The sequence below is a fragment of the Emydura macquarii genome, unplaced genomic scaffold, assembly GCF_026122565.2.
Source record: "Emydura macquarii macquarii isolate MOO-44397 ecotype Brisbane River unplaced genomic scaffold, CSIRO-AGI_Emac_v2 contig_480, whole genome shotgun sequence".
Classification (NCBI taxonomy): domain Eukaryota; kingdom Metazoa; phylum Chordata; order Testudines; family Chelidae; genus Emydura; species Emydura macquarii.
The window spans coordinates 42,310-69,670 of NW_027130617.1; the positions used below are offsets into that span (position 1 = coordinate 42,310).

Here is a 27,361-nt window from a genome sequence, read left to right on the forward strand (position 1 = left end):
TAAAATATGTTTGAATACTAGTGCCAGCACCAGTAATTAACTGAAATATAATTGCAAATACAGTATATAATTTCATTAATGACAAATAATAATGACCATTAATCTATCCATCCAGGTTGTTCTATCATCAACACTCTCTATAGTATGGGAGCACCTCCCAAAGATGAGGAGTTATAATACGCAAGCAGAGTACTTACCAATACATTCAGGAAGTGATGTCCATTTTCCGAGGTTACAGGTTATTTCATTTGATCCATTTATACTGTAGCCACGATCACAACTGTATCTAACAACATCTCCAGTGTAATATAACTTGTCCTCAGTTATTGATGTACCCTTCTCAATAGGTGGTGGCTGCTCACATGGTATTTCTTCTCTGGCTTCTAAAACCACAACAAAGTAACTGGAAACACCTCCTTCAAATCATTCATACTCACAAACTATTTACTCCCCACCAGACACCACATCCAAATGCCCAAGAAAAAAAAATTGGTCTTATAGAGTGTCCAAGTGGCTAATCAATCAGGGATCTGGTGAGGCATTTGGGACCAGTATTAGGGACAGACATAAAATTTGGATTCAGATTTAAATACACCTTCAGATCCTGGCTCTTCCTCATCCTGTCCCAAAACTATCAATACTTAGTTCTTACATAGCACTTCTCATGCATAGGTTTCAAAGCACTTCACAAAGAAGATAAGTATAGTCAACCCAATTTTAAAGATGGGGAAATTGAGGCACAGACATGAAGATTAAGACATGTTTTGAACTGGGGTTTTACTTCGGGTCCCAGCATTTGTAAAGTCACTACTAACCAATGCAACTTGGAGGTGAAGTCCATTTTCCATTCTCACACTGGATTTCTTTTGATCCTCTCATTGTAAAATTAAGCTGACATGCCAAATGTACTTTGTCTCCATTATGATATGTTCTTAAATCTGAGAGTATATTGGCATTGGGAGGTTGAGGTGGAGGAGGGCATTTATTTCTTCTATCTAGAAAGAAAACATATATTTGGATACGTAATGAAGGCTTTATCAGATCATCTCTATGAAGAAAGCAAACTTGTTTCCTAAGGTTTACATACACACACACTGGATTTGACCAAGTGATTTTAACAATCCTGTTTATTGATAATTGAAATGCAATTTTCATCCCAATGCCATTTTAAGATTGGATGTAGTTTTCTCCTTCCAGTGAAAACTAAAATCTTAAGCACACAGGTAAAGGTAACAGTCAATTTTTAAAAGTATTGAACTTAATTTTGAAACACATCTCTCGGTCTTTCTGAGTCCGCTGTTTAAAAGCCCTGCAGATCTTGCACTTGTCTTTTCTGTGCTCTTCCCCCAACCACTTAAGGCACCGATCGTGGGGGTCGCTGAGCGGGAAAGCCTTCCCACAGGAGGCACACGGCTTAAATCCTGGTGACCGGGGCATAGCCCAGCTGCTCTAAGTCCCTGCAGCGACTTACTTATCTAACTACACTTAACAACTACTTAAAACTAACTAAACTACTTAGAATAACAACAGTTCAAACACGGGGAGTAGTATTGCAGAGAGTAAGGCTAGTTCCAGCAACCGTCACTGGCAGAAAGAAGGAACTGAGGGGGCGTAGGGTCGGAGTGCCTCATATACTGAGGCATGTGCATAGGACTCCAGGGGGCACCTACGGAATCTGCTAAGGGGAAAAAAGTTCCGGGAACCGTGCACGGTGGCCTGCATTCATCTATAGTGGAATGGACATGAGCAATCAATCACTCGAAGAAGTAAATATACAACAATTAATACAAAAATATAAACAAAAACTTAAACACTTCAATAGTTTACACAAAAGTAAACAAAAATATATATATATGTAAATACTGTATATATAAAGCAGCAATACTATTGGAATTAATAGATCCCAACCTTTTGTTTTCTGTTTTATTTTTATAGATACACAGCCATCACACAAATCCACAAAAACACAAAAATCAAAAAAGTGACAAAAAATTTAAAGCGTTACTTATTACTCAGTATTAAGATTATTTATAAAAAAAAAAACATTAATAAAATTTGAACACCATTGTAACAAAAATAGGTCTGGCATTTAAAATGGTCAATATACCTTGTTAACTAACAACAATATTAATTCTATCATTGTGTATATTAAACAAAGTTGTGTTTGTGTACTTATGCAATCCAAAAATAATAACCCTATTAACACATTCAAAAAAATTAGAAATGATAAATATAATAAGATTCAATGGTATTAAAGTCCTAAATGTGACAAAGGCTCCTACAAGCCGTAGCTAATAAAAAACCTTATTAAAATGGTCCCCTATTGCAAAAGAAATTTTAAATTTGGCATTACATCCCATTGTAATTTATGTGTATTGCATATAGTCTCCATAGTGGCTGCAGTGGGACTCTTTTAGTCAACTAAAAGGTCCTTAGCACAACTCAAAAGCCTAATCACCTAATACAAGTAGCAGAATGCTCTGTAATATGCCTTCCTGGTGAAAAAACTATAAATGCTTGGACCGCTAATAAAGTGCCTTAAGCCAAAGCCAAAAATATGTATTAAAAAAAAACAACAACACTGTGGTGGCCTATCTTAATAGCACAACAGCCACTAAGGAGGGGATTGTTGGAGGCCTAGCTTGGCCTGAGTTGCCTGACCACTGTTTGAGGCCTAGCCTCAGCTGCCTGACTGCTTTTTACAATTGGCAGAGACCAACAGAGTGCTGGTATCTCAGTTTCTGCGTACGACAGCAGATAGTAAATAGAGTGGGTTTTGTACAGCACAGCAAATAGTTTTTAATTTATAGCTCTCCTTGTTCATTTTTATTTATATACAAGAGTTTATACATTTTACATTAAGGTGAGTTCTTTCCCCTTTCTTCTAAGGGCATCCCTCTCAACACTGAGTGAGGGTTTGTCCACCAGGTAAGGGACAACAGAACGTTTCAGGGAATTGTGACCACGACATCCAAACTGTGCCTGCTCGGGGCATATATTAACACCAACCACGATTTCAGGGGTCTGAGGCAGAGACACACGTGGTGGACCACCTAAGTACAAGCTGTCATGTGGGCTACAAGCTTGAGACATGTCTGGACGGTTGTGAGGGGTGCGCTTGCACATATGAGATGAGATCTGTCATGACTCAAAACCGGGACTACAGAAGAAAAGCTTTGACCTGTGTGGACTGCAGGACTGCTATCTATTCTATCCATGGACAGGGGACAGAATTGATTTTTGGCTCATTTATTAGTAGTCCCAGATCTTGGCAAGTGGCTCATAACATATTGAGGCTATACTGGACCTGGGCTTGGGACTTGCAGTTGATGAGTCAGTCATCGAGATAAGGATAGATATGTACCCCTTGATGCCACAGGTAAGCAGCCACTATCACCATGCACTTTGTGAAGTCCCTTGGGGCAGATAAGGGCCAAACAGTAGTGCCATAAACTGATAATGGCATTTGCCCATAACAAAACAGGGGAGCCTCCTGTGTCCATTGAAAATTGAAATGTGAAAATAAGCATCTTTTTAGTTGAGGGTGGCATACCAGTCACCTGGATCCAACAAGGGGAAGCTGGAGACCAGGGAGACCATGCAGAACTTCAACTCCTTGAGATACTTGTTGAGGTAACGCAGGTCTAGGATAGGCCTGAGGCCTCCTTTGGCCTTCGGCATAAGGAGATATCAGGAATAGAACCCCTTTCACCTCATATCTTGAGGGATTTCTTCCCACCACCCCAACTTGCAGAAGGGTATCCACCCTCCTGAATGAGAAGTTGCTCGTGAGAAGGATCCCTTAAGAGGAGCAGGGAAGGTGGTAGGAGGGGGGTACTGAGAAAAACTGCAGGGTATATACGGTCCAATGTTATCCGGGCCCATGCAGCACAGAAGGGAAACAGGGTTGAGAAATAGGTGAGAAATTGGATCCTGCAGTCTGACCAGGTCGCCAACCGCAGGCGTACTCTCAAAATGAACAGTGCAGGCCACCCTGATGACGCGTGGGTCATGGAGGAGGGAAGGTTTGTGCAACGGTGCTCAAACCATTTGTTCTTGTCTCTCCTGTTATAGGACCCTCGTCTCGACTTGCCCAAGAAACTGGGCAAAGGTTGGAAGGAATGGAACTGCCTCTGGGAAGACTAGGGGGCATACAACCCCAGTGATCACAATGTGGCCAGAAAGTCTTTCAGGCCATGAAGCCTGGCATCTGTTTACTCTGAAAATAGAGCGGAAAGGTCCTGCACCGACTATCGCACTTCCTGGGACAAGCCCGAGGACTGCAAATGGGAGCACCACCACATCGACACTGCAGAGGCCATTGACCTGGCTACTGAATCAATGGCATCCAGTGATGACCGGAGAGAGTCTCTAGCTACCACCTTCCTCTCCTCTACAATGGATGCAAACTCCTGCCAGATTTTCTGAGGCACGGAGTCCTTGAATTTAATAACTAAGTCTGAGATATTGCAATTGTATCTCCCCAGAAATGCCTCTGGTTGGAGATCCTCAGTTGTAAACTGGCTGTGGAATATATCTTTCTTCCTTCCAAACAAGAGCAGTTCCTTTGCATCCTTCTTTTTCAGAGTTGAGCCAGTTTGGCCTTGCCTGTCCCTTTCGTTCACTGCAGCCACCACCAGGAGTTCTCACACCCACTCCCAGAACAAGTACTCAGAGCCCTTAGCCAGGACATAATATTTCTTTTCAGCCCGTCTTGAAGTTGGTGGCAGGGAAGATAGGTCTGCCACAAGGCCTTGACCACCTTTAGCACCTAATCATGAACAAGGAGCACTATTCTAGCTGGTGCGGTGGCAGCCAAAATATCAAGTAGGTTGTCCATAGGCTCCGAGAGCTCCTCAAACTCCAGGCCCAAGTTAGAGGCTTTTAAGGAGCTCCAGATGGGCTCAGAAATAATCCGGTGGCACTGGGGAGGGGTTGGGCTGGTGACATCCTCATCCAGTGATGATGAGAACTACTTGTGCAACCGAGGGAGGGAGGGGTACCTCCTTTTCTTCCACTGGAACTGCCTCTGACATTGTGTCCATGGTGTCAGTACCGGCCTCTGATTCCAAGTCTGAATCCTGTGTTGGGGCTGATGGTGTCATGGGACACTTCTTGGACACAACCACAGATGACTGGTAGGAAAAAGGCCCCAGCATCATTAGGATCCCCCTCAGATTCCAATATAAACACTGAGTCGGCATTGGCCTCACAGCCAGAAATCCGCTGCAAGGCAGCACCCAACATCAGTGTGCCCGATGAGCTGTGCTTTTGGGAATCCGAGGAGGATTTCTTCCTCAGGGACCATGTTAGTGCAGATAGTGCCTCTTCCTGTCTCCTGCAATGGGGCAACAGGAAGCAGTACCATGGGGAGGGTGACCACTGGTGGGCATCCTTGGAGCAGTGCCGTGGAGGTGAAGATCGGCATGCACCTGGAGAGCAGTGCTGTATAGTGAAAGAGCGGTGCTACGTAGGCGGGGACTGGTGCCAAGGTGGCAGCGAGAGGTGCAGTGTCGGGGAGTGGTTTCAGGTATCTGGCAACCGGTGCCATGCCTCCAGTGAGAAGTGCCATAATGACAATGATTGGTACTGGGGTGATCTGAAGCAACAGTACATGACAGGTGACTCCTGCCTCAGCACTGGATACCGGGACCTTGGAGCCAGGGGCAGAGGCCAGGCAGGTGGAGACTGTCTTCTCGGTGCAGGTGACCAAGGCCAAGGTGCTGTAGACCTGTGCCAAGGTTCCATAGAATGGCGCTGGTCGATTGGCCATTGTGGCAGCCCCAATGCCAGTTTCCCCTGAGAGGCAGGTGCCTTTACTGGCTCAGTCACTCCGACCAGAGTACTCAGGGTGGGTGGCACTGGGAGGGCCATAAGGTCCCTAGACACTTAAAATGCCTCCAGAGTAGATGGCACCAGGAGGCAGAGGGACTCCCTTCCGCTCCCTGGAGTCAAGAAGGGTTCCCTCAATGGGCTCTCAACCCTGGGAGAAATTGTCTTCAGCCACTCCTCTGCAGGGAATTAGCCCAACATGGGTCCTTTGCCTGACCCCACTTTTTTATCTTTCTTCAGTACAGGAGAGTGCCCATGGTTCACTCTCTTCTTTTGCCACTTCTTCAGCACCAGCAAAGGTGAATGGCACCGCAGAGTTGGGTGCCAGTGGGGTGCTGTGCAGACACAGATGTGCTCCGCACCGATTCCAAGCAGGATGGTTTGGAGGCCGGTCTGAGTGCTGCCTCCATCACAGGATTTTAAGGCGGATATCCCTGTCCTTTTTGGTTTGTGGTCAAAAGCCCTTACAAATTTTACAGTGGTCCCTGACGTGTCTCTCCCCTAAACACTTCAGGCAACTCTTGTGAGGGTCGTTTAGTGGAAAGGGTTTATGACACACGGAACATGGTTTGAAGCCTGGGGAAAGGGGCATAATCTGCCTGGGGTGGACGTCCCTAGGGAGACCATTAATTCTAACTTACTTCACTAACAAAACTAATTAGAACTATATACAACAAACAAAGACAGACTATGAATTAAGGCTTTTGCTATTGCAAGGGAGAAAGCAACTCCTGCAACCATCACTGGCAGAAAGAAAGAACTGAGGGGGCAGAGGGCCAGCAGTGCCTCATCTACCATGACATGAGCGCAGGGCACCTATGGATACTGTTAAGGCAAAAAATCTCCAATAACCAAGCTTGTGGACGCGCACACACCAAACATGGAATCAACTTGAGCAAGCACGCGAAGAAGAAGAGACTCCTTCTGCTGGAACCTAGGCAGTGTGGAGGAGGCAGAAGCCTGACTGAAATACAGACGCATAAAGAACTGGGAGGGGGAGTTGAGAGGGAAATGGAAGGAGGCAGATACAGGGACTGGATCTTGGTGGGGAAGGGCGGAATAGTATGTGATCAAAGACTATCAGTTGTGGCAAATGGCCAGCTTCACCCTAGTGGGTCTCACATTTTTGCCTCTTGTGGTGGGCCAGGGTGTCACTCGTTACCCCGTCTCCCCAGAGAGGGGGGTAGGGACCCGGGCCTGCTCGCTCCTCCAGGTCCCAGCCCAGGGCACCGTACTCGCAGCTGCAGTCTTTTTCCCCAGGGCTAATTCTCCCCCCTCGGTCCTTCTGGCCTCTCAGGCCTTGCCTCCTTGCTGCCTGGACTGGGCTTCCTGACCCAGGCCCCTGTGCCTGGGAGAGTATCTCAGTCCATCCAGAGGCAGGTTACCCCTCTCCTGGGATCAGTACCTCTCAGCACTCTTCCACACAACACTGCACTCCTGTCTGCTCCACAGCACAGCAAATCCTCCATCTTGTGCCCAATCTGTCTGGAGCAGAGGGTTTTTAATCCAGCACCTGGCTGGGCCTTAATTGGCCTCAGCTGCTCCTAATTGCCCCCCCTCATGACTCCTAGCTAGTCTGCAGGGAACAGAGCCCTGAGCATTCCGGGGCTTACATACCTCCTTTGGAGCACTTGCCTACTGCCCTTGCTATTTGTTTGTTTGTTTGCCCTGCCCCAGATGCTCCCTTAGTTTGTTCCCTGCCCCATCTGGCTTCAGTGGTTTGCTGCTGAGCGCTGCTTCAGACCCCCCTGCCCTGGCCCTAGGAGTGCTCATGGCCTCCTTTAATGGCCTCCCCCTCATCTTTGTTGACACCCCCCGCACACTACACTCCCCTACGTTAGTTTAGCCCCTGCCCCCTCTCCCCCTGTGCAGCCAGAGGAGCCGGGTTTCCATCTGGAGCTGGTGAGTACATCTCCCCTGGATCCCTACCTGGTTGGAATCCCCCCCACTTTTTCTCCACTGCACTGGTGCCCTCCTCCCCTGCCTGCAGCCTAGTGGAGAGGAGTGGCCACTTCCCCTTCCCTTGCCTCCCCACTCCCCCCTTCCTTCTCTGTCCCTTACCCCCCCCCCCCAACCGAACTCGCTCCTACCCCTTCCCAGTATGGTGAGTGTCCCTGGGGCCGGGACCTGCTCCCTGGATGCTCCTGCCCCTCCCCCTCGCCCCGACACTCCGTCCCTGCCCGTGGCAACTGACCTCGCTGCCCCTGCTGGGCCACCAGGCATCGATCCCGAGGCACCGGCGGTAGACAACTTGAGAGGAGACTCGAGGAACTCTGCCACCGTCTCGGCTACCTGTCGTGCCCTGCTCCAGGGGGTGCACCCTCAGCTGGGAAGGGCCGGGGGGGAGAACAGCAAGAGCTCTGTCCGGACGGCGCTGCCTCCCATGGCGGGACCCCCTTCCCTTCTCCCCCGCTGTCCCCTCCACCAGCTCTGGGAGCAGCACCGCTCCCAGGGCATATGCCCAGGTGGCCACGGGCCCCCCGCTCGCTGCCTCGTCACCTACCCTGACCACCACCTCCAGCAGTATCCCTGGGGGCCAGAGCCCCTTTCCCACCCTCACCAGGAAGCACAAGGTCCAGTACCTCCTGGTGCCCGCCTCACCCCAAGTGGAAACCTACGTGCAGGCAATGGCACCACAGCTGTGGTGGCGGCCATGAAGACGTATGCAAAGGTGGTTTTCTTCCTGGCATCCAAGGCTGCCACCGAGGAGGTGGTGGAGACAGGCCTGGCAGTGGGAGGCATCCATGTCCCTGTGGAACCCCTAGAGGACCTGGGCATATGGGTGGTCTTCACCTCCATCCCAACATTCCTCCCCAACGCTGCCCTTCTGCCTCTCCTCTCCACCCTGGGGAAGTTCCTCTCCACCATCAGCTCTCTCCCCTCGGCTGCAAGGACCCCACCCTCCACCACATCCTCTTGTCCCACCGGCAGGTGCAGCTGCAGCTGCTGCCAGCGGCGCGTGGTGAAGAGGCTCTCGAGGGGTTGTTTCTGATGCTCCATTATTCAACGGGGGAGGCCCGGTACCGGGCCCATTATTCAACGGGGGAGGCCCGGTGCTACCTCTGCCAGGCTATGGGGCACGTCTGAAGGAACTGCCCCCGACCTAGCATGGAGGGAGGCTTGGGACCCCACGGGGTGCCAGCCAGACCAGCGGTGGCACCTCTAGCCATTCAGTCCCCGTGGCTGCCCCTCTCCCTCCGCACCGGCTGTCCCCTCCACTCAGGCCCCGGGGATGCCCTCCCCAGGGTGCCCAGGCAAGCGGGTGGGCCCCACCTATGCCCGGAGCAGTCCAGCAGGGCCTGTGGAGGAGACGGAGCCAGGGCCGCCACTGTTGGGCATCGGAGGGGGCTTGACCCAGGGGGAGACCTCTCCTTCCCCCGCTGCCCCTCCCCCACTTTCCCAAGCCCCAATCCCTGCACTCTTGCCCCCTGGTCCTGCCCCCGCTGCCCAGCCCTCTGCCTCCAAGGGCTGGGTGAAAATGCAGGGCAAGCGCAAGGCCAGAGCGCAGCACCCTCTCCACCTTGTCAGCAAGGGGTGCAGGAGCCCATGTAAAACCAGGGTAGGGGTGCAGGAGCCGGGCCTTCTGCCACGCCCCCTGCTGGAGCCCAGTGGGTGGCACCGGCTGAGAAAGCCGTGGTGGCGGATGTGGGCCGTACCATCTCCCTCCTGGAGTCCCTCCTCAAGGGGTCCCTGGCTGGCAGTCCCCCCAGCCCCTTGTCATTCGAACCCCCTGCTGGTGCTGCAGCTACTGCTTCCTTGGCTGCCACCGGGGAGGACCTTGTGGTGGCAGGGCGGGGGGGACTTCTTATCCCTGCTCGAGGAGATCGATGCCCTGGGTCCGACCCCAGCCTGCCAGGGGGTGGACGACCCTCCCCCCCCATGGAGGGCCTTTCTGGGGACAGCCACCTCCCCTCCCAGGCTGCTGCCCCTGCTCCTATCCCCAGGGCCCCTCTGCCCGGCCGACCAACGGTGGTGCCCCGATTGAAGCCACCGCAGCCCTTGAAGAAAAGGCCAGGGCCGAGTGGCTGGGTCCCGAGCCGCTGCATCCCCTACTGTGGGACGGCTGCCCCTCCTCCCCCGTGAGGGTGCCAGCCTAGCTATCTCTTCACAGGGGCCCGGAGCCATGGGCACTGAGACTCCCAAGCCCAGCCCCATGGAGGACACCCCCACCCTGCCCACCTCTCTAGCTCCCGGCCCTGATCAGGAGGCACTGCACCCTGCTGGCCCGGTCGCCAAGGCCACGGACCGCACCCCCAATTCTGGCCCTGAGCCCTCCCCTGCTCCTTGCACTGACCCTTCCCCTGCCCTGGATCCTGCCTCCCTACCTGCTCCCGATCCCCTTCCAGCTCCCACCCCCGTCCCCAACCCTTCCTCTCCTCCCCTCGCCACCTGTACCTCTGCCGCCCCTGGAGTCGTCTCTTTTCCCCTTGAAAGCTCCCAGGAGGCGTCCTTTATTTTCACCTCTTCCAGCCCACTTGGGGCTGCTGTCTTCCCTCTGCCGCCGCCCTTAACCCCCGTCCCAACAGGCCACAGGGGCCAAGATAGAGGACGACCCCCCCAGAGGTGCTGCGCGATGAGCTGCATGCCTTTCTCTGGGACACACGTGGTGCCCGGAACCGGGAGCAGCTCGCCCTGCAGTGCTGGGGGGATTTCCACCGCGTCCTCCGGGCTGTGAGGGCCACAATGAAGGAGAGGAAAGGGACCAGGCAGCATGACGCTGCGGCCTACCAGGGGGCCCGCAGCTTCCGCGATGCCCTGATGGCCTTCGGGACTGGCCACAGGTTGCTGCAGAGCCCAACGAGGACTGCTAGCGCTCCTGCCCACGAGGATCACCTCCAGCCCTCCTCATAATGCCTGTCACCTTTGCCACCTTAAACACCAGGAGCTGTAGGATGGGTCGCCGCAGGAGCCAAGTGCTCTCCTTCCTTCAGGAGGGGAGGTACTCTGTGGTGTTCCTGCAGGAGACCCATATGGACCCAGCTGCCGAGACCAGCTGGCTGCTGGAGTGGGGGACGGGGTGTACCTTAGTCACCTCTCCGCCCATGTGGGCAGAGTGGCCACCTTCTTCTCTCACGACCTGCAGCCTGAGGTGCTGGGGGTCACCGAGGTCGTGCTGGGCCAACTGCTGCACCTCCGGTTGAATCTTGTCAACGTCTACGCCCCAACTGCAGGCCCGGAGTGGGTGCAGTTTTTCCAGCAGGCGTCTGCCTTCCTCAGCACCCTGGATCCTCGTGAATGCCTGGTCCTGGGCGGGGACTTTAACACTACTCTCGGGGAACAAGACCGCACGGGGACTGAGCAGTGCCAGGCCATCGAGGACATCCTCCAGGAGATTACAAACCATCATTCCCTGCTGGACGTCTGGCATGACCAACAACCGGACGACATCGTCACCTTCACCTTTGTCCGGGTGGGGAAGACCAGTTGAGCCGCTCCCAGTTGGACAGCATCTACCTTTCCCATCACCATCTCTCGCGCGCCCACTTCTCCAGCATACGGCTGGCCCCATTCTTGGAGCACCACTTGGTGAGCACGACGGCCTGTCTCACTGCAGAGAGGCCAGGGCCGGCTTACTGGCACTTTAACAGCCGCCTGCTGGAGGATGTGGGCTTCATGGCATCCTTCCAGGAGTTCTGGCTGGCCTGGCGGGACGTGGGGAAGGTGCGCGCCCGGATCTTCTGCCACGACTACACTCAGGGGGGCCAGCCGGTAGAGGGATGCGGGATAGAGCAGCTGGATCTGGAGGTCCTAGTACTGGAAAGGCATCTGGCCACCAGCCCCGAGGATCCATCCCTCTGGAAGAAGCGGGAGGAGCTCTGGGCCATCAAAAACCTTTGGGCTCAGGGTGCCTTTGTTCGATCCCGCCTCCGTCTCCTTCAGGAGATGGATTGCGGCTCCCACTTCTTCTATGCCCTGGAGAAAAAGGAGTGGGGCCCGGAAGCAAATCACCTGCCTTCTGGCAGAGGACAGTGTCCCCCTCACAGACCTAGCGGAGATGCGCAGAAGGGCCAGGGCCTTCTATGCTAGCCTCTTCTCCCAGGATCCGACCGAAGCCACTGCCTGCCAGGTGCTCTGGAACGAACTTCCCATGGTCGGAGTTGGCGACTGGGACCGGCTGGATCTACCTCTCACTCTGGCCGAGTTCTTGGGAGCTCTCCGCCTCATGCCCATGAACAAATCCTTGGGCATGGACGGGTTGACTATGGAGTTCTACAATGTGTTCTGGGACATCCTCAGCCTGGACCTCGCCACCGTCTGGGCCGAGTCCGAGGCCAGCGGAGAGCTCCTTCTCTCGTGCAGGCGAGCCGTGCTTGCCTTGCTGCCCAAGAAGGGGGACCTCCACGACCTTCGGAACTGGCGGCCCCTCTTGCTCCTCGGCACGGACTATAAAATCGTGGCCAAGGTCCTCTCGCTGCGGCTGGGGTCCATGCTGCAGGACGTGGTCCATCCTGACCAGACCTACACCGTCCTGGAATGCACCATCTTCGACAACCTCTATCTGGCCCGGGACCTCCTGGAGCTTGGGTGTAGGGATGGCCTGTTGTTTGCCCTCCTGTCCCTGGACCAGGAGAAGGCGTTCAGCAGGATGGACCACGGATATCTCCTGGGCACCCTGCAGGCATTTGGCTTCAGGCCCCGCTTCATGGGTTTTCTCGGGGTGCTGTATGCCTCCGCGGAGTGCCTGGTCAAGCTCAACTGGACCCTGACCACACCAGTCAGCTTTGGACGAGGAGTGCACCAAGGCTGCCTGCTGTCAGGCCAGCTGTATGCCCTAGCCATCGAGCCCTTCCTCTGTCTCCTCCGCCGGAGGCTGACAGGGTTGGTGCTCCGTTAGCCAGTGCTGAGGAAAGTCCTGTCAGCGTACACCAACAACGTGCTCCAGGACCCGGGCGACATGGTGCGGCTGGAGGCCTGCCTGGCCATCTACTCGGCGGCCTCCTCTGCCCGGATCAACCGGGCCAAGAGCTCTGGCCTGACGGTAGGGGCCGGGTGGCGGGTGAGCTCCCTCCCACCCGTGCTTCAAGCCATCCGGTGGAGTGCAAGTCTGCTGCTCTATCTGGGCGTTTACCGTTCTGCCACCCATCCCTCCCTGGCAGAGAACTGGCAGGATTTGGAGAACAGGATGTTTGGGCGGCTCTGGAGATGGACAGGACTGCTCCGGTGCCTCTCCCTTCAGGCGAGGGCGCTGGTGCTCAACCAGCTGGTCCTGTCCATGCTCTGGCACCGGCTCAACACTCTGGTCCCGACCCCGAGCTTCCTGACCTACCTCCAGAAGACGGTTCTGGAGTTCTTTTGGCCAGGACTGCACTGGGTCTCTGCAGGGACCCTGAGTCTCCCCCTGGAGGAGGGCGGGCAGGGCCTGTGCTGCATCTGCAGCCAGGTCCACGCCTTCCGCCTCCAGGCCCTGCAGAGGCTCCTTTATGGTGCAGGTAGTCCGGCGTGGAGCCACATGGCACACACCTTCCTCCGCCGCCTCCGATACAACTGGCAGCTCTTTTTTCTCCATCCAAGGGGTCTTCCACGAGACCTCTCCAAGCTGCAGGTCTTCTACCAGGACCTCCTCTGGGCCTGGAGACTGGTCTCGGCCTCCAGGCCCCTTATGGTCACCAAGGGGGAGGATCTCCTTGTGGAGCCCTTACTACACAACCCCCAGCTCCATGTTCAGATGGTGAAGACCCTCTTGGTGCAACAGCGGTAGGTCCTGGTGGGAGTCACCAAGATCGGAGATCTCCTGGACTACGACCAGGGGGACTGAGTGAACCCCCAGGCGCTGGCTCAGCGCATGGGGCTCTCCACCCTTCAAACCCCCCGGCGTGTACTCCAGGAGGTGAGGGCAGCCTTACCCCCCACTGCTCAGGCTTATCTCGAGCAGTTCTTGGGAGAGGGCACTCCGCGTGCCCTCCTTGGTCCCAGCCCTCCGGTTCTTTCCAATCGGGCCCCGGCCTCGCGAGCCCCTCCAGCCTCCCTCTCCCCATGCTCCGAGCCGGCTGCATGACCTGCAACCAGTCCTCTTTCGAAACGCGCTGAGGGACCATCTCTACACGCTCGTGCTGCACACCCTTCACTTCCTTGCCCTCGTGTCCCGCCCTGACACCAACTGGCAGGCCCTGCTACCAACTGCGGAGGTCGAGGACCCCCGGAGAACCAGTCTGTACTCCACCCTGCCCCCATGGCCCGCTGGGGACATCAGTTGGCAGCTCTTTCATGGAGCCATAAGCACGGGCGTGTATTTGGCGCGGTTCACCCCTCACCCCAACACCTACCCCTCTTGCAGCATGAGGAGGACCCTGGTGCACATCTACCTTGAGTGTGCCAGGTTGCAGCCCCTGTTCCGGCTCCTCCAGAACCTCCTGCTGAGGTTCTGGCTGCACTTCTCCCCGCACCTGTTCATTTATGCACACTCCATCCATGGCCCCACAAAGTCGCGGGACCTCCTGGTCAACCTCTTCCTGGCCCTGGCCAAAATGGCTAGCTACAAGAACAGGGATAGGAGGTTGGCGGGGGAGGGGGGGGAGAGGAAGGAGAGGGAGTCTGCAACTGTGGGGCCTACTTCCGTTCCCTTGTGCACTCACTCATCCAGGCAGAGTTCCTCTGGGCGGCGTCCACTGGCTCCCTTGACACCTTCCAGGAACAGTGGACGCTGTTGGGGTTCTCTGCTCGGCGTTCTGGTTCTCTTCGTTTAACCCTGTGACCCCCATTCCCCTTCCTGTTTTTTTCATTAGTTGTCCCCAGTAATTAGCTGTATTCCGATCTCAGTAGCTCCTCCCCTTAGGCTGGAGAAGGGCACGTTAGCAGTGGGAGGGCGCAAATAGAAGCACTCTCCTACTGCCCTCTGCCCTTGCTAACTCACACAATGCATATGCACAAGGGGGCTGAATTAAGGTTGCCCAGGCACTCTTAAATTTGGCATTTCCTAACTTTTGAGGAAACTGTTTGACTTTGCAACTTTAACATTCTTTTAAGGTACTTTTAAATGTAATAATAAGAGTGGAGCAGTGGCAGGAAGACACAGAGAGAGAGAGAGTTACCTTCACATATTGGAGGCTCTGGATACCATCCAAAGTAGTAACATTGAATTAAATCAGATCCATTCAAAGAGTAATTTTTCTGACACAAAAACTGAACCACATCTCCCTCTTCATAGCTTTTCTTCATGGGATAGAAATTCCCATGTTCTATCTCACTTACCAAGGAACATATTACTTCTAGAAAAGAAAAACACATTGGGAAACAGATTTAAAACAATTTTACCAGAAAAAACAGGGTTACTTACCAGTAACTGTTGTTCTTCGAGATGTGTTGCTCATATCCATTCCAATATAGGTGAGTGTGCGCGCCGTGCACTGGTTCCCGGAACTTTTTTCCCCTTAGCAAGCCCCGTAGGGCTGGCTCAGGCGCCCCCTGGAGTGCTGCGCTCATGCCACAGTATATGAGGCACCGTTGGCCCTGCGGGCCCTCAGTCCCTTCTTTCTGCCAACTCCGACAGCGGGGACGGAGGGTGGATGTGGAATAGATATGAGCAACACATCTCAAAGAACAACAGTTACTGGTAAGTAACCCTGTTTTCTACTTCGAGTGATTACTCATATCCATTCTAATATAGGTGATTAAATATCCATATCTTGGAGGTGGATAGGAGTCCGCATCGAACTACTCTCATCAGCACGGCCCTGCCGAAGCCCGCGTCCTCTCTGGCCTCCTGCATGATGGCATAGTGGGACGTGAAGGTGTGGACCGATGACCAGGTTGCTGCCTTGCAGATGTCCTTGCAGGGGCACTCTTTCCAGGAAGGCCGCCGAGGCCTGGGCTCTGGTTGAGTGCGCTGACACAGCTCCTGGAAGCAGCACCTTCGCCTGCTCGTAGCAGGTCCTGATGCAGACGGTGATCCAGGCAGAGATGCGTTGGGTGGAGACAGGTGAGCCCTTCATCCCGTCCGCCACTGCCAAGAACAGCTGCGTCGACTTCCGGAACGGCCATGTCCACTCGATGTAGTAGGCCAGGGCTCATCTCACGTCCAGCAAGTGCCATTTCCGCTCCTCCTCTGAACCATGTGGTTTAGGAAAGAACACGAGGAGGAAGATATCCTGGTTATAATGGAACTGGGACACCACCTTAGGCAGGAAGGCCGGGTGGGGTCTCAGCCGCACCTTATCCTTATAAAAGACGGTGTAGGAGGGCGCCGAGGTCAAGGCTCTTATCTTAGAGACCCTACTAGCCAATGTAATGGCCACCAGGAAGGCTACCTTCCATGATAGAACAAGCAGCGGGCATGTAGCCATGGGCTCAAAGGGGGGTCCCATCAATGCGGCAAGGACCAGCTTCAAGTCCCAGGGAGGCACCGGGTCATGGACCTGCGGGTATAGCCTCTCCACCCTTTTAAGGAACGTGACTGACATGGAGCGTGAGAATAATGACCTCCCTTCCATCGGCTGGTGGAAGGAGAGATGGCCACCAGGTGCACCTTCAGGGAGGCCAGTGCTAGACCCTGGAGCTTAAGATGGAGCAGGTACTCCAAAATCGCCTGTATAGGTGGACAGCTCAGTGGGATACCCCGGGACTCCACACAACAGGTAAAGTGCTTCCACTTGGCCTGGTACACTGCCTGAGTGGAAGGTTTTCTGCTACCCAGCAGAACCTGTTGGTCCTGCACCAAGCAGGCTCTCTCTCCCTCCGTCAGCCACAGAGTCTCCATAACGTCAGGTGGAGGGAGTCCAAGTCCGGATGCAGTAGGAGACCTTGGTCCTGGGAGAGCAAGTCGTATCGCTTCGGGAGCAGCAGAGGCGTGGCAATGGACAGGTCCAACAACATGCTGAACCAATGCTCTCTTGGCCAGGCTGAGGCGAGCAGAATGATGTTTGCTTTGTCCCTCTTGATCTTCACGAGGACTTTCGGCAGCAGCGGAACAGGGGGAAACGCATACATGAGGGTCCCCATCAGGTCTATGAGGAACGTGTCAGAGATGGAGCCTGGCTCGCGACCCCGGAGCAAGCAAAACCTTGGGCACTTCCTGTTCCAAGACGACGCGAACAGGTCCAGTTGGGGAACACCCCACTTGCGAAAGAGAAAAGCTATCACCTCCAGGTGTAGCGAGTTGCTGAGGTGGTCCGCCTCATCATTCCTGACCCCCTGGAGGTGAGAGGCAGATATGTGGAAGTCATGCCTCACCGCAAAGTCCCAAAGTCGAATGGCCTCCCGGCAAAAAGCTGAGGAGCGCGCTCCCCCGTCCGTTCATATAGAACATGGACGCCGTGTTGTCCATGGGGACCTGCACCATCCCGCCCCTCAGGAATCTGAGGAACACCTTGCAGGCCAAACGGACTGACCTGAGCGACCTAACGTTGATGTGGAGACCCCTCTCCTCTGTCAACCAGAGCCCCTGGGTGCTGAGGTCGCTGCCGATGTGGGCCCCCCAGCCCACATCCGAGGCATCCATGATGAGGGTTACTGATGGTGCCAAGTTTCTGAAGGGGACTCCCCTCAGTAACTCCTCTGGGTCCCTCCACCAGTCTAGGGAGATCAGTACCTGAGTGGGAACCGTGACTACTCTGTTCAAAGAGTGCCTGGCTGGTGCATACACCAAGGCTAACCATGCCTAGAGAGACCTGAGCTTGAGACGAGCCAGCCTCACCATGTACGTACAAGCGGCCATGTGCCCCAACAGCTGAAGGCAGTGCCTGGCTGTTGTCGTGGGGGACCTGTGGAGTTTGTCAATTATGGCAGCCATCGCCTCGAAGCGAGGCTGTGGGAGGAAGGCTCTGGCCTGAGGGGCGTCCAGGGTGGCCCCGATAAAGTCTATGCGCTGCACCGGAGTGAGAGTGGACTTCTGCTCGTTGATGAGCAGCCCCAGTCTGGTGCATGTTGCGCAGGTGAGTTCCAGGCTGTTCCGCACGTGGGCCCTGGACTCGCCCCGGATCAGCCAGTTGTCCAGGTAGGGGAAGATCTGAACCTTAGTGCCGGCCGTGACATCTCTGTGCTGGCTCCAACTCCAAGGACCTTGATCTGCGGTGCGGTGCCAAGTCTTTCGACACTGGGATCCGCACCAGACTACGGCCCTGGGATCGGGACTGGTGCCGTTGAATCTCTGCTGGTGCCGGGAGTCGCATCGCGCTACATGCCTGGGATCTGAAGCAGCGGCACTTGGTCATCTCATCTGGCACCAGGATCCGCAGCGGGCTGCATGCCGGGGATCTGGACCGGTGCCGAGCACGTCTGGTCTCGTCAGGCACCGGGATCCGCACTGGGCTGCGTGCTGGGGATTGGGATCGGTGCCGCACTGAAATTGGTGCTGGGGTACAAGATCCCGCACTGCAACCACCTCACGAGGCAGAACTGTAGCGACATCGCCTCTTGCGTGGACCTCTAGACCGCCCTCGGCACCGCGGTGTCAAGGAGCTCGACGACTCAGAGTCGGAGCTGGGAGGGGAGCCCGCACTCTCTACCCTCCACAACCGTCTGGGGGGAGACCTGGACTCCTGCCTCAACCACCCACTGAGGCAACCCATCGTGGGTTTACCCTGAAACACCAGTCCCTGCGCCCTTCGATGAGGGGGGGACGGAGGCATGGGCATGCCCATGAGGGTGCGTGCCGCAGCAAATGCCTCTGGCGTCGATGGCCCTTGCAGGGATGCTCCCCCACCCCCAGGAGTCGGGGGAGGATCCCTGCGGGGAGATGCCAGTGCCAGAGTACTCTCCATGGCACGTGGCTGGGGCATCTCCTGACTGACCCCTGGCCGGATAGGCAGTGTGGAGGAGTCCTTGTGGGCGGCGTCCTGCCACTTCTTCTTTTTCGGCACCGAAGGTTGTGTTGACTCCGGTGCTGGTGGGGCACTCTGCACCAAGGAGATGCTCGGTGCCGTAGGGGATCATGCTGGTTCGGAGCCCGGCCGGAGCACGGACTCCATCAGGATGTCCTTCAAGCGCGCGTCTCTCTGCTTCTGCATACGGGGCTTGAAGGCCTTGCAGATCCTGCATTTGTCCTTGCGGTGCTGCTCCCCGAGACAACGGAGGCAGCAGTCGTGAGGGTCGCTCAGTGGAAATGCCTTGCCGCAAGTGGCACAGGACTTGAAATCAGTTAAGCCAGGCATAGCCCTTAGGGGCTTAAGGTTGGGCCATCTATCTAATCCAACTATCTAACACTTAACACTATTCAAACTTAACTACTATATTTAACAACTATTTAACTAATAAACAATGGTAGAAACAACAGGGAAGCTACTTGCAGAACAAGAAGCAGACGAGCCAGCAACCATCAACGGGCGGAAAGAAGGAACTGAGGGCCCACAGGGCCGGCAGCGCCTCATATGCCACGGCATGAGCGCAGCACTCCAGGGTGTGCCTGAGCCGACCCTACGGGGCTTGCTAAGGGGTAAAAAGTTCCGGGAACCAGTGCACGGGGCACGCACTCACCTATATGAGAAAGGATATGAGCAATTACTCAAAGTAGAAAAATCCATTAAATGTTTGGTAGCTTTTCGCCCATAAAAGAAACAAAGGCTGTTTGTGACACCCTGCACCCCCATGGTCACACTTAGTGTAATGGTGTACTGTTTAATGCAAAATATGTCGTACAAGATGTTTTTGGAATGCTCATGATGTACTGAGCATTATCGTTCTGGTAGTATGTTTGTTGCAATGTCATCTGTATGGTTATGAGGCTTCGCTATGTAATATTCCCAAAGATGTGTCCTCATGGCTTAAAACATATCCAGGCAAAACCCTCCAGGAGCGGAGTGGCAGTTCACACCTCATCAAGGTTGTATAGGACCAACCCAGGTGAGCTTTCCAGGAACAAAGGACTGGCTTAGACATCAACAAAGAATCAATTGGACTCTCGAATGAGTTACCTCCCTTCCCTAGGCCAGCTTGGAACCATGATGAGGTAATGCTCATTGATTCAGGACATGCCATACAAGGACATTGTTTATCACCTGACCTGGAGGGGTGGGGGCAAAGCCCCTGAAGAGAGAAGGAATTTTTTTAAAAGAGGAGATATTTGCCATGCTCTCTCTCTTCCACCTCCATCTATGAACACCACCAAGCAACTGAAGTGCTGACCAAAGGGGAAAGACTGGCTGAAGGGAAATCAGCCAGCCTGTGGTGTGAAACACCTAAGTTTGCTGAAAGTCTGCAGAGCTTAGAATGCATTTTGCTTTTATTTTCTCTTGACCAAGTCAGATTTGTTATCCTTTGACTTATAATCACTTAAAATCCTTTCACAGTTAATACATTTGTTTGTTTTACCTAAAGCAGTGCATCTGATTTGAAGTGTGTTGGAGACTCCGCTTGGAGTGGCAAGGCTGGTGCATATCAATTTCTTTGTTAAATTGACGAACCTGTATGAGTTTACACTGTTCAGTAGGCATCACTGAACATTGTATGATGGAGGTTCCTAGGGCTGCATCTGGGACTGGGGATATTACTGGGGTCATTCTGTTGTATCATCCAAGGAGTGGCTGGCTAGAAGCACTCACTGCCTTAGTTGGGATCAGCTTGCTTGCTGGCGGCTGTGTGTGAACAACCCAGGAGTGAGGGGGGTCTCACAGCAAAGCAGGGTAAAAGGGGTTCCAAGACTCAGGGATTGGGGTGACTCAGCCATTCACCAGTCCAGATTGCACTAGGGGAACGTCACACTGTTGGGTTAAAAAATATCAGACTTCTGAAGATTCAGGTGAAGTTATTGTAAAGATAACAACATACTAGTGCAGCTCGGAGTAAGGGACCATCCATATGTGTGACACACTGCCTTTTCAGTAGTGTTTTCTCCAGTGGTGTAGTATCCTTCATCACATTCATACATCAGTGTTTCATTCAGTTTGAGGACCTGCTGGGTTGAGGAGTAGTGGCCATGATGTAATACTGGTACTAAGCAGCTCTCTTAAACAAAATAAATTAATTAATTAAAAAACCATACACCACATAAATTTTGCTGCTTAGTTCATTTAAAGTTAATTCCTACTATGTCACGTTTCTCCCTAGATCCTTGTTAAAGTCTCAAATGTTTTTAGTATTCAAATCTATTCAAATCTAAGACAAAGCTTTGCAATTAATTTGTAAATAGCAGGGACACCAGTTATACAAGTCCCCTGATTTACATTTAACAACAAATTTTGGAGGGAAATGGATTGATTTGCAACAGATGCACAGCCATGTTTGACTGCACTGATTTAAATAAGTACATTCAAACACATGCACGTGTTTATTCCAGTGGTGCAGACTCTGCAACCTCCCAACTTTATATACATTTACACAGTCTCTCACTGCACTGCGGGAGAGTGTAGCAGTTAGGCAGGGTGCTATAGGAAGAAGCTAACAGGCAGAGATTATAACTAACTCAGAGATATAAACCAATGTTCACACCTGGCAGTAAGTGTACAGTATATGACAACAAGATTTAGATTATACTAGTGGGATGGTCATAAAAATCCTGCACTGTTCAAAATTGAAACAAGAGAAATGGGACCTTCCCTTCTGAGTCCACCCTTTACCAGAGAGAACCAAAGAGTTATCTTAAGGCATGCCTGATGTTTCTATGGGGTAGGACAGTCAGCCAGTGAATAGAGAAAAATATATTTTGAACTACGAATACCACTCCATAGATACACCTTACAAATAACTGATGGGCTTCCCTGTATTTTTACCATTCAGGGAGTATTTCTGAATTGCAAATAGATTGTTGATTTGCAAAGCAAAAGTTTCAAATGTACTACTCACCAAATATTGCTCAGCCAGCTCTAGTGTTTAGCTTCTACTACTTCTAATTATACTTTACTGTATTTTGCAATTGGACTATCTTCTAAAAACTTACAAGCCACAGCAAAAATACGAGTAGCCTCAATACAGAAGTTTTCATATTTGGCACAGTGAGCCAATATCTGCATTGATGTGCACAAGATGGAAATGAATGAAATTCTACCACATTTTCTTTTAAAATTGAAATGTACTCAATTGTCAACATTTAAGTTTAATGATTATTCACTAATACTAAACTTAAAATGTAAAAGTGCAGCGATGTGACATCAATAGAGATCATCATCCACTATCATGCACTAGGTCCCACTTGCAATAAGGCAACACTGCAATGCCTTCTGCTAGTGAATTCTATCCGGTTTGTATAGTAGCCCCATTGGGAAGTTAATATTCCAACTGTGGAAAGATACAAGCATTAAATGTAAAACAATATTCATATTACCCCTAACCTTGTTAGAAAATGTTTCAATCATTTAAACAATTATCTATCCACTTGGCCCATGATCCTGTATGCCTTTACATGAATGCATAACTTTATGCATATGATCGGAGTAGTCCCAATGGGGACTATCATCAACTGGTGTAAATTGATGTAGCTACATTGATTTCAACCATCCGAAAAATCTGCCCTGAGTTGAAAAACTGCCTTAACACAGGGACAATCTAGCCCTAAAGGTCTCAAATAGCAGCAAAGATAGAAAGGAAGTTAGTTATGAAGAGGAATGTAAGCTCATACCAAACTTTTTAGCACAGCTTGGGTGAGAAGACCATCCTTCTGGAAGACATTGCACTGTTTCTTCAGCATTACCTCCTGGAGTTTGATAGCCAGAAGCACATCTGTATTTCAGTTGTTCCCATATTTGGTAGGAAACTTTCATATCAGAGAAGAAGCCATTTTCAAAGATTGGTTTGCTACATTTTTCTATATGAAAATAAGTAGCTTGATTAGAAGGAGGCAACTGACAGTATTATGCTTCTCTGTAGCTTTAATATATATTTAAATGGAGTTTTGTCTGTTCCCTATATGTGCCTGAAATAAAGAGATGATGAGCCCAAAGGTTTTTTTCTATCTGCCTGCCCTCCTGACATAGTAACAAAAAACCCAATATCAAATAAGTATTGTAAATGTTGAAATCAGGAAGATAATAAAAAAAAGTCATCTAGTTTGGGGAATCTAGACAGTGGTGGGGTTCATACACTCTTCTTTCTTGCTAGCCTTAACTATTCTCTCTATTCTATCTTCCATATCACTATTACAGCTGCAGTGCACATAGTGAGTCCTATAGTGATGGAGGTAGTCTTGAGAGCTGAAGAAATTATCCAAGTTTGAGGCTAAGACTTCCCCCAGTGGGTAAAATAGGATGGCTGGGGAAGACAAAGTGACAGTTCTCTCCCAGCAGCAATTAAAGGTCACCAGGAAGGGAACAGATGATCAGCAGCAGATCATAAGCAGATGATATGGTCTCCACAAGGGGCGCATGAGAGAGTTCAGTGTTTTGGTGACTTCACTGTCTACTGTCCAGACGTGCCCTCTATTTTAAAAAAATATATTTTAAGAGGCACAGATGTTCTCCCCACTCCCCGAATATTCTCTGGGCTGCTACTGCTATCTGAGGAAGCAGTCACCAGTCACCTACAGGAAATTCCTGCCGATGCCAGGGTGCAGCTTTCACTTTGTTTAACCCCTGCTGATTAGCCAAAAATTTCTGGATTAGGGGATGGGGCTTCCACCTGTAAAAGGCAAAATTACTAAAGATGGGGAGAGGCAAAGTGAGTTTAAATCTTACAATTGGTCATTTGCTCATCATAGAGGATGGAAGGGGAGTCCGGTACCACTTGAATAAAAGACAATAATGAAAATACAAGGCTCAAAATATAAAATAGGGATGTTCTGATTTCACAGAATGGCAATATTCCTGGGTTTTATACTGATTTTCAGAGAGAGAGGGATGCTAAGTATCAATTTCCAGTTCCACTTCCTAGCTTTTCCCTAGCTTGTGGTTTCATTCCTACACTCTCTGGGTGAAATCCACTAAAACCTCCACAAGAAACAAAAATATGGCAAATAAAATGGACTTACTATAACACTTGGGTGCTGGTGACCATCCTTTTGCTGTGCAGGTTATCCTTGCATCTTGACTCCCAGATTCAGTTGTATACCCAATCAAGCAGGTATAGGAAAGCTTTTTCTCTTTACTCATTGGAAAATAATAACTCTTAAAACTATAATAATACTGAGCAATCTTCCCATTTTCTATGAGTGGCAAATCACAAGGCTTATCTAAAAAAAATTGTAATTAGGTTTTGTTCATTACAAATCTCTCCATGTATATAACAGTGTTCTCTGGATGAATTTAAAATTAATTGGCTTGGCTGAATGCTGTATAGGTACCTAGGGTTCAGACATGAGGTCCAATTCTGCAACCACTTACCAGGTATTGTGTTCAGGCTCATGAGTAGTCCCTTTCAACTTAAACTTGACTTACCTGGCTCTTAGTGAGTAATTATAGTGAAAACCAAAGACATTCCTTTTCATCTTTTCCTGTACTACCAGGATATGGGGAGACTCAGTGAAATAAAAAGGCATATTTAGAAGAGGGGGTGTCAAACTTATGGCCTTAGGGATGGATTCAGCCCACTTGATCTATTTATGGTGCATGCCAGGCATATTCAGATGGTCTAGAACCCCAGTTTTCATCTAAACAAGAGTTTCTAGGCCTCATGATTGCAAAGAAAAGCTTCCAAATGTACACTGAGCATAATCAATGGTGACATTTGCCTGAAACAATGACTAAAAAATGTGGACTCTGGAATGTTAGCCCTAAAATCCAACAACATTTTAGTGTCAACATTAATTATTTCATTGCTGATAGTTTTAGGAAAGCTGTGGCAATGAAGCCCACAGCAATGTGGGAAAAGGTGGTTACTCACCTTGCAACTGTTGTTCTTTGAGATGTGTTGCTCAAGTTCATTACATTCTAGGTGTGTGTGCGTCTTCATGCACAGTTACCGGAATTTTTTTTCCCTTCGGCAGTACCCATAGGGCCGGCTCCAGTGCTCCCTTCAGTCCCATGCACATGCCATGGTATATGAATCACCGCTGGCCCTACACCCCCGTCAATTCCTCCTTGTCATCAACTCCAACAGTGGGGACGGGGAGTGGGTCATAGAATGGACATGAGCAACACCTCTCGAGGAACAACAGTTACGAGGTGAGTAATGGTCTTTTCTTCTTCGGTGCTTGCTCATGACGATTCTATTCTAGGTGACTCACAAACAATACCTTGGAGGTGGGCCCAGAGTTACAGATGAGCTGCCTGCAGTACCATTCTGCCAAAGCTGGCATCATCTGATGCCTGCTGAACAATGACATAGTGGGCTGTGAAGATGTGCACCGATGACTATGTGGTAGACTATGTGGTAGGACTACAGATGTCCTGCACCGGCACCTGCGCCAGAAAGGCCACTGAAGACGCTTGAGCTCTGATGGAGTGGGCTATAACAATACCTGGCAGAGGCACTCTTGCCTGCTCGTAACAAAATTTGATGCACGAAGTTATCCAGGAGGAAATGCGCTGGGTGGAGACAGTAAACCTTTCATCCTATCTGCCAGTGTGACAAAGAGTTGTGTAGTCTTCCAGAACGACTTAGTGTGTTCAATGTATAACGCTAACATTCTCCTAATGTCCAGCATGTGCCACCTCCATTCTTCCTCCGAGCCATGCAGCTTGGGGAAAAAAACTGGGAAAATATATCTTGGTTACAATGAAATTGTGAACTACCTTAGGCAGAAAAGCGGGATGAAGCCACAACTGGACCAGAAGGTTGTGTATGGTGGCTTTGAGGTAAGTGCCCTAATCTCAGAGGCCCTTCTTGCTGAGGTAATCACCACCAGGAAGGATACCTTCCAAGAGAGCAACAGTAACAGGAAGGTAGCTAAGAGGGAAGAGCTTACCATAGGAGACACAGGGCTTGAAGCATGGAGACCAGGGCATGCCCCGCTCCCAGGCAAGAGTACCAGTCGGAACTATTCCTAATCTAACTACCAACTATTAACAACTACTTAACTAATAAAAACCAAAACAAACAACGATTAACTAACTACTGAAGGAACTGTTAAGAAGCACTTGCGAAGCAAGCAAGCAGCTCCAGCAAATGTCACAAGCGGCAAGAAGGAACTGAGGGGGCATAGGGCTGGCAGCATCTCATATACCGTGACACATGCACGAGACTCCAGGGGGCGCTGGAGCTGGCCCTACAGGTACTGGTGAAGGGAAAAAAATTCCAGTAACCATGCACAAAGACTCACACACACTTAGAAAGGAATCAACATAAGCAAGCACTCAAAGAAGAATTGAGAGTTGCTGCAAAGAAAGAAATGCACAAGGGAGAATGTAAGAGAAAAAAAGAGGTTGGAGAAAAGAAGTGAAAGAAAGGACTGAAACAGCAGTGGCTGTTAAAAGGAGCATGTTTTCCCACAGAGCAGTGTTGATCATGACAAGATAATAAATAATAAAAAAGAAACACCTAAATATTTAGATACTAATGTTTAGGCCAAATACTCTCCATGCTCTGGTTGCAAACCTAAGGGTAACGTAAGTGGGAGGTTCCTGGGGACTAGAGAACTGAGTACTAAATTATGTCCCAGATCCTGGATTATCATTTAACATGGAATGAGGCCTTCTGCCCCAAATTAGTTTGGCATCCTGCATTTCTTTTTGTTAGAACAAAGGAAAGTAACTACTTCTTACTGGTAACCATTAGTGACATCATCAAGCTCGATTAATGACTTATTGAATTAACATATTGCTGTACTAAACAAACTTGAAATTCTTGCATTCGTAATTCCTTTAAAGAGGAGTAAAAGGGGAAGGTAAGAGGGGGCACTTTAATTCAAGGAGATCCTATCTAGACAGCACTCTGTAAACTGGTCTGCACTCTGGAAGCCATATGGCAAGAATTTGGAGACTGATAGCATGTACTTTTCTTACAGTAGAAAAACTAAAGACATAAACAAGAGTAGACTAGTCGAGTTAGAAGTGACCCAGCCTGCAGAAAAAAGGATAAGGGAGACTGGATAGCAGTGGCTTGCCATCTTATCTAGTTATGGGGATAGTTAAAAGAAAAAAAGTTTGGCTTCTAGATAATAGGGGTGAAGGGATCAGTGTCCCATTTTGTACAGACCAGGAACATGAGGTGCAGAGCATCATCTTAGGCTATTAGCTGTAGCCTGACATTTGATTCCCTAGCTCTCTTTTACTTTTATAAATCAGTCAGTGTACCTTCAACCATTGCAATTTATATGATTTGTCTACAGATAAAGTGGAACTAAAGTCTATTCCGTAACTGCTGAAGAATGAGTTCAAAGGAAGGGGTTCCAGAAATAATAAAATGGGATGTTCATGTGTGTCTGAGTCTTTGCCAAGAGGTGCTATTCTGTGTCAACATAGCAACAGTTCATTCTTCATAGCAAATGTTCAATCAAGAATATTAGAAATACAAACCCCACTAGCAAAAATATATCTCGTTAAGAATAAAACCATTTCTCAAATTAAAGTGACTGCATAAAGCACTTTCCTAAGAGCAATATGTAAACTATATATTCTAGATTATCATATTCTTTTATAAATAAAATGCCTCAGTACTTTTACCTTCTGCAAAGGTTTCTCCAGAATCAACCAAAATTATGAGAAAAATCCAGCTTTTAAATCCCATATTCAGTGCTGGTCTCTAACAATAGTTTTCACCATCTGTGAACACTAGTGGCTAACAGTATTTCTTT

General features: G+C 50.7%; 1 protein-coding gene across 4 annotated transcripts in view; it reads right to left on the reverse strand.

The window, feature by feature from the left end:
- F13B (coagulation factor XIII B chain) overlaps nucleotides 1-27,361 on the reverse strand; it is a 40,025-nt gene extending 12,664 nt beyond the window's left edge. For all 4 annotated transcript variants that reach the window (XM_067538284.1, XM_067538283.1, XM_067538282.1 and 1 more), the window contains exons 1-7: nucleotides 27,231-27,361; nucleotides 23,660-23,860; nucleotides 22,316-22,501; nucleotides 20,530-20,706; nucleotides 14,862-15,038; nucleotides 816-995; nucleotides 198-383 (exon numbers count right to left, since the gene is read on the reverse strand). In XM_067538284.1, the coding sequence (XP_067394385.1) occupies nucleotides 198-383; nucleotides 816-995; nucleotides 14,862-15,038; nucleotides 20,530-20,706; nucleotides 22,316-22,501; nucleotides 23,660-23,860; nucleotides 27,231-27,294 (1,171 nt within the window). In that variant the 5' untranslated portion in view covers nucleotides 27,295-27,361. The remainder of the gene's footprint in view (nucleotides 1-197; nucleotides 384-815; nucleotides 996-14,861; nucleotides 15,039-20,529; nucleotides 20,707-22,315; nucleotides 22,502-23,659; nucleotides 23,861-27,230) is intronic.